At 46.2% G+C, this 3,710-nt stretch overlaps 1 protein-coding gene across 1 annotated transcript; it reads right to left on the minus strand.

Annotated features, from left to right (window-relative positions):
* Positions 1-531: 531 nt before the first annotated feature.
* On the minus strand, positions 532-1,412 carry LOC135915361 (neuropeptide-like protein 29). Its single transcript, XM_065448390.1, has 2 exons — positions 1,306-1,412; positions 532-871 (listed from the first exon to the last, which is right to left on the minus strand). Exons 1-2 carry the CDS (start codon positions 1,315-1,317, stop codon positions 581-583), a joined length of 303 nt encoding a protein of 100 aa, XP_065304462.1. The 5' UTR covers positions 1,318-1,412; the 3' UTR covers positions 532-580.
* Between the last annotated feature and the right edge of the window lie 2,298 nt (positions 1,413-3,710).

Genomic DNA, 3,710 nt, shown 5'->3' on the forward strand with positions numbered 1-3,710 from the left:
TTCCACTGCATCACTACACTGCGACGTATGCGCATCGACACAGAGGAGGGGTTGTGTGGTAGCGCCATAATGAATCACTGAAATGCCGCCAAGAGCGGCTCAATTTCATCCAAAAACTGAACAACAACCCTTGCTGTTGGCGTATTGAGGCCTGAAAGCAGCGTGCGCATGGAATGTAAAAGTTCTTTCAGAAGAACGTTCACCTGCTGGTCTTCTGGCTTGTACTAGCAGAAAATTTCATAATGTCCTTGGGGAGGATCTCACTGTATCTTAAAATTTGGACACGTAAATTAGTCCTATTTTGGGATGAGTACTAGGCTCATCACATTGATGAGTACAGTACTAGGCGTCATCGGTATTGTTAAGAACAAGATAGGAGTGGCTAGACTTTGGGAAAGATTTTTGACATGGTTGAATACTTAGCCATTTTCAGCAGTGTCACTACGTAATTCGACTTCTTCACTATCTGACATCTGGCAACGGTGCTACTGCTGATGATGAACAGCAACAAAGAACTTTAGGACAAATACAGTCATTGCTAGTTACCTTTATTTACAATAAATACACTCCTCAGTTATGTCTATCCGTAGTAACCATGGCCATAACCTCCATAGCCTCCGTAACCACCATAGCCGCCGTATCCACCATAACCGCCACGACCGTAGCCGCCATATCCACCGTAGCCGCCGTAGCCGCCGTATCCACCATATCCCCCGTAGCCGCCATATCCACCGTAGCCGCCGTAGCCTCCATATCCACCATATCCTCCGTAGCCGCCAAGGCCACCGTAGCCGCCGTATCCTCCGTAGCCATATCCTCCGTAGCCAGCCGCCACAACAGCGATAACAATGAATAGAGTCAGCAGTGGCAACTGAAAAAAGAAGAACAAGGCGAAGATACGCTGTTAACATCGTAAACGTCAAAGCACGAATTTGCCAAATGTAACATTATATTTCAACTTCTGCTGGCATCCTTGCACGACTTCCTCGTACCATCTGATCGCATTGAATGACGCCTGCATTTCAGGCGAAAATACAGGCGCTGTTCTTGTGTAATTTCTTTATATATATATATATGTACATGAATAGCAGTATATAATTCAAAGAACTGTAGTATCGAAGTGACAAAGCCGACAAAGACTGACGCCAGTATGATAGCAAAGCTCAACTTGAAGTCGAATGTCTCTTATTTGACGTTCTGCTGCAACGTTGAAACGTTGACTCCTGTCTTTGACATTCCTTCTTCGACCAGTATAGAACTTATATGACGGACGCGCCAAGTACAAATGAAAAACAGCGTTCTTACGAGAGCCTTCATGTTTCCGTTGTTACTGTGGGGAAGCGGTGCGTGATATCCGAGTACGGTGCTTGCACAGCTGTCGACGTGGAGGCGATGTCCTGACTGGAGAAGGTTGTAAGGTTCTTATATATGCACCAGCTTCTGGAGTCAGTGTCAAGTCTTGCCACGCCCGAGTAACCTCCCTCACCCGGCAATCCGAGAAGAAAGGCGAACTTATGGAAGTTTCACAGGAAAGGAACGTACTCCGGAAGCATTTTGGCCCGTACGTTGCCCTCTTTACTGTTATTTGCTGTTTTTTACGTCGCAAGGTTTCCAGAAACACGGGGGAATGCCTTGTCGTCGCGTTAAAAAAAAAAGACAACGGAGAAAGGCCAGGAATGAGCACGCGCCGTTTAAACTTCGGCGGTCATTGCAAGAAACGCCCTTCATGGCCACGGATCAAGTGTCCACTGGCAACGGGGCCAATGGCACAACGATGGCCGATTTGAGAAGTGGTGCGTGCACCTTCGAAGGTATTTTCAGGCAGTTGTACATTACAGGATGTATGAGGCGAGTCGCTTCAAAAAGCAGGACGTTAGAAAACGGCAACAGAAGTCCAGGTGTATTTGGATTTGGGATGTACTGACGTGATAACTTCGCCAAGACCTTTTTTTTTAAATAAATGAAGTTTGAAGCCTTTTAAACCCTTAAGATGTAACAGAAAGCGTCGGAGCCCCCTAAAAAATTTTGCTGTAACAGTTGTTTATGTGACCCTGGCCGAGTATTCGCAAAATGTTACGACGCTATAGTTGTTCATAAGAGCGGATTCCAGCAAATTTCAACACTGGAGAGAGAGCTAGCGATGGCCGCCTTCCAAGGGCAAATCTCTCTCTAGAACTAAAATCTTTGTGAATTTCGGCCCAGTTTGGTTTCGCTGCCGAGGAGCTGGATGCGTCCTGACGTCATCATACACTGGCTCGCCCCGTTACTGCGATCACTGCGGCTGCTATGCGTGAGCACCGCCTAAGGAAATGCCCACAGCACTATTCTTTCTTGTTCTTACAAACAATGTCATCATACCTCGCGTTATTGCTAGACGACGCCAGCACATTTTGCTCTGTGTCATGACATCACATAGTGTCGATGACGTCATACCCGGCATTTCGGTAACAACTTCTCTACGAAATTGAAAATACCTTGTGTTTCCCAAACTTCAGAATGGCTGAGTGTCATCCTTCTATGCGCGATAAGCGTGTGGTAGATTTCTTACGCCTTCGAAAATATGTTTAAGTATTTATTTAAGTCTGTCGTTGAAAGAAACACGAAATAAAAGGGAAGTGCGCTCACAGATTGGAGGCGGGGGGGGGGGGGGGGGGATCATGGTACATGTACAGCGGATTAACACATTTGCATTTCGCTTGCCTAAATTGAATGTACAGATGCTAAAGGAAATGGCAGTTTCGCCTGAAGTGTGAAGCAGTGACAAGGTTTAACTTCGCGCTTGATCTGCTTCGAAGGTACCTTAACTCTACGCGTGCGCGACATGTGACGCAGCACGCAAGGTAGCTCCTGCTGGGCAAAAGGAACAGCGCACTGGTAGCTACCAGGCTTCTCACAACGCTCCTAGGCGTGATTAGCGCCCTCAGTGACGCTGCAGACGTCGCACATCGATGGTCCACCAGATGCTCGTCTAGTTGAACTCCCTGCCTTTCCTCTCTTTGCAATCTCTCAGTCTCTCCATGAATTTCTCTTTGGAATTAGGGGGGGGGGGATTAAAGTATTCTCAAGATTTGCATTGTACTTTTGCTGCCTCAACGCCACTTCAGTGCGCCAAGGCCGAATACCGAAATATTCGTCGCGTGGTTTCCTAAAAGGTGTTCTTATTGCATAAGCTGAGAGGAATGCACGATACCGCATTCATATTGGTTTCTTTAACGCATCGAAGCTCTCGACCATGCAAAGTTGCTTTGTTTACTTTCGGTTTACTTGATGCTTTCATGCCCGTGCAACGCGCTTGACGCCAGAACTCATCGCTGACGCTGATTTTATTACGTTCATACCGCATTATGGACACTCGCTTCAACATGCGTGAAGTTAATCATGTCAGTAAGTGTCGAAGAAAGCATGTAACAAGTATAAAAAATGAGCTTTGCGCAGAATAAGGGGTTTAGAACTGAATGACCATAGACACACAATTTTAATGGTTACACATGATGGGCAAGCATCCTCGGCAAATTTTGGAATGAAGCGAAGTGCCTTTTTTTGTGTGTGTGAACGGCGAGAAAGAAAAAAAATGACTTTTCTAAAGAAATTGGTTTTGCGATGTGCGTGAAAGGCGAAAAATTTCACGTACCATAGATTTTCGTGCATGCTAAATAACTCCACGCGTTCAAAATTAGCCTGAGGCGGCGTCTTTCGTACGCCCTGCGTTT

This window comes from Dermacentor albipictus, chromosome 1 (genome assembly GCF_038994185.2).
Source record: "Dermacentor albipictus isolate Rhodes 1998 colony chromosome 1, USDA_Dalb.pri_finalv2, whole genome shotgun sequence".
Classification (NCBI taxonomy): Eukaryota; Metazoa; Arthropoda; class Arachnida; order Ixodida; family Ixodidae; genus Dermacentor; species Dermacentor albipictus.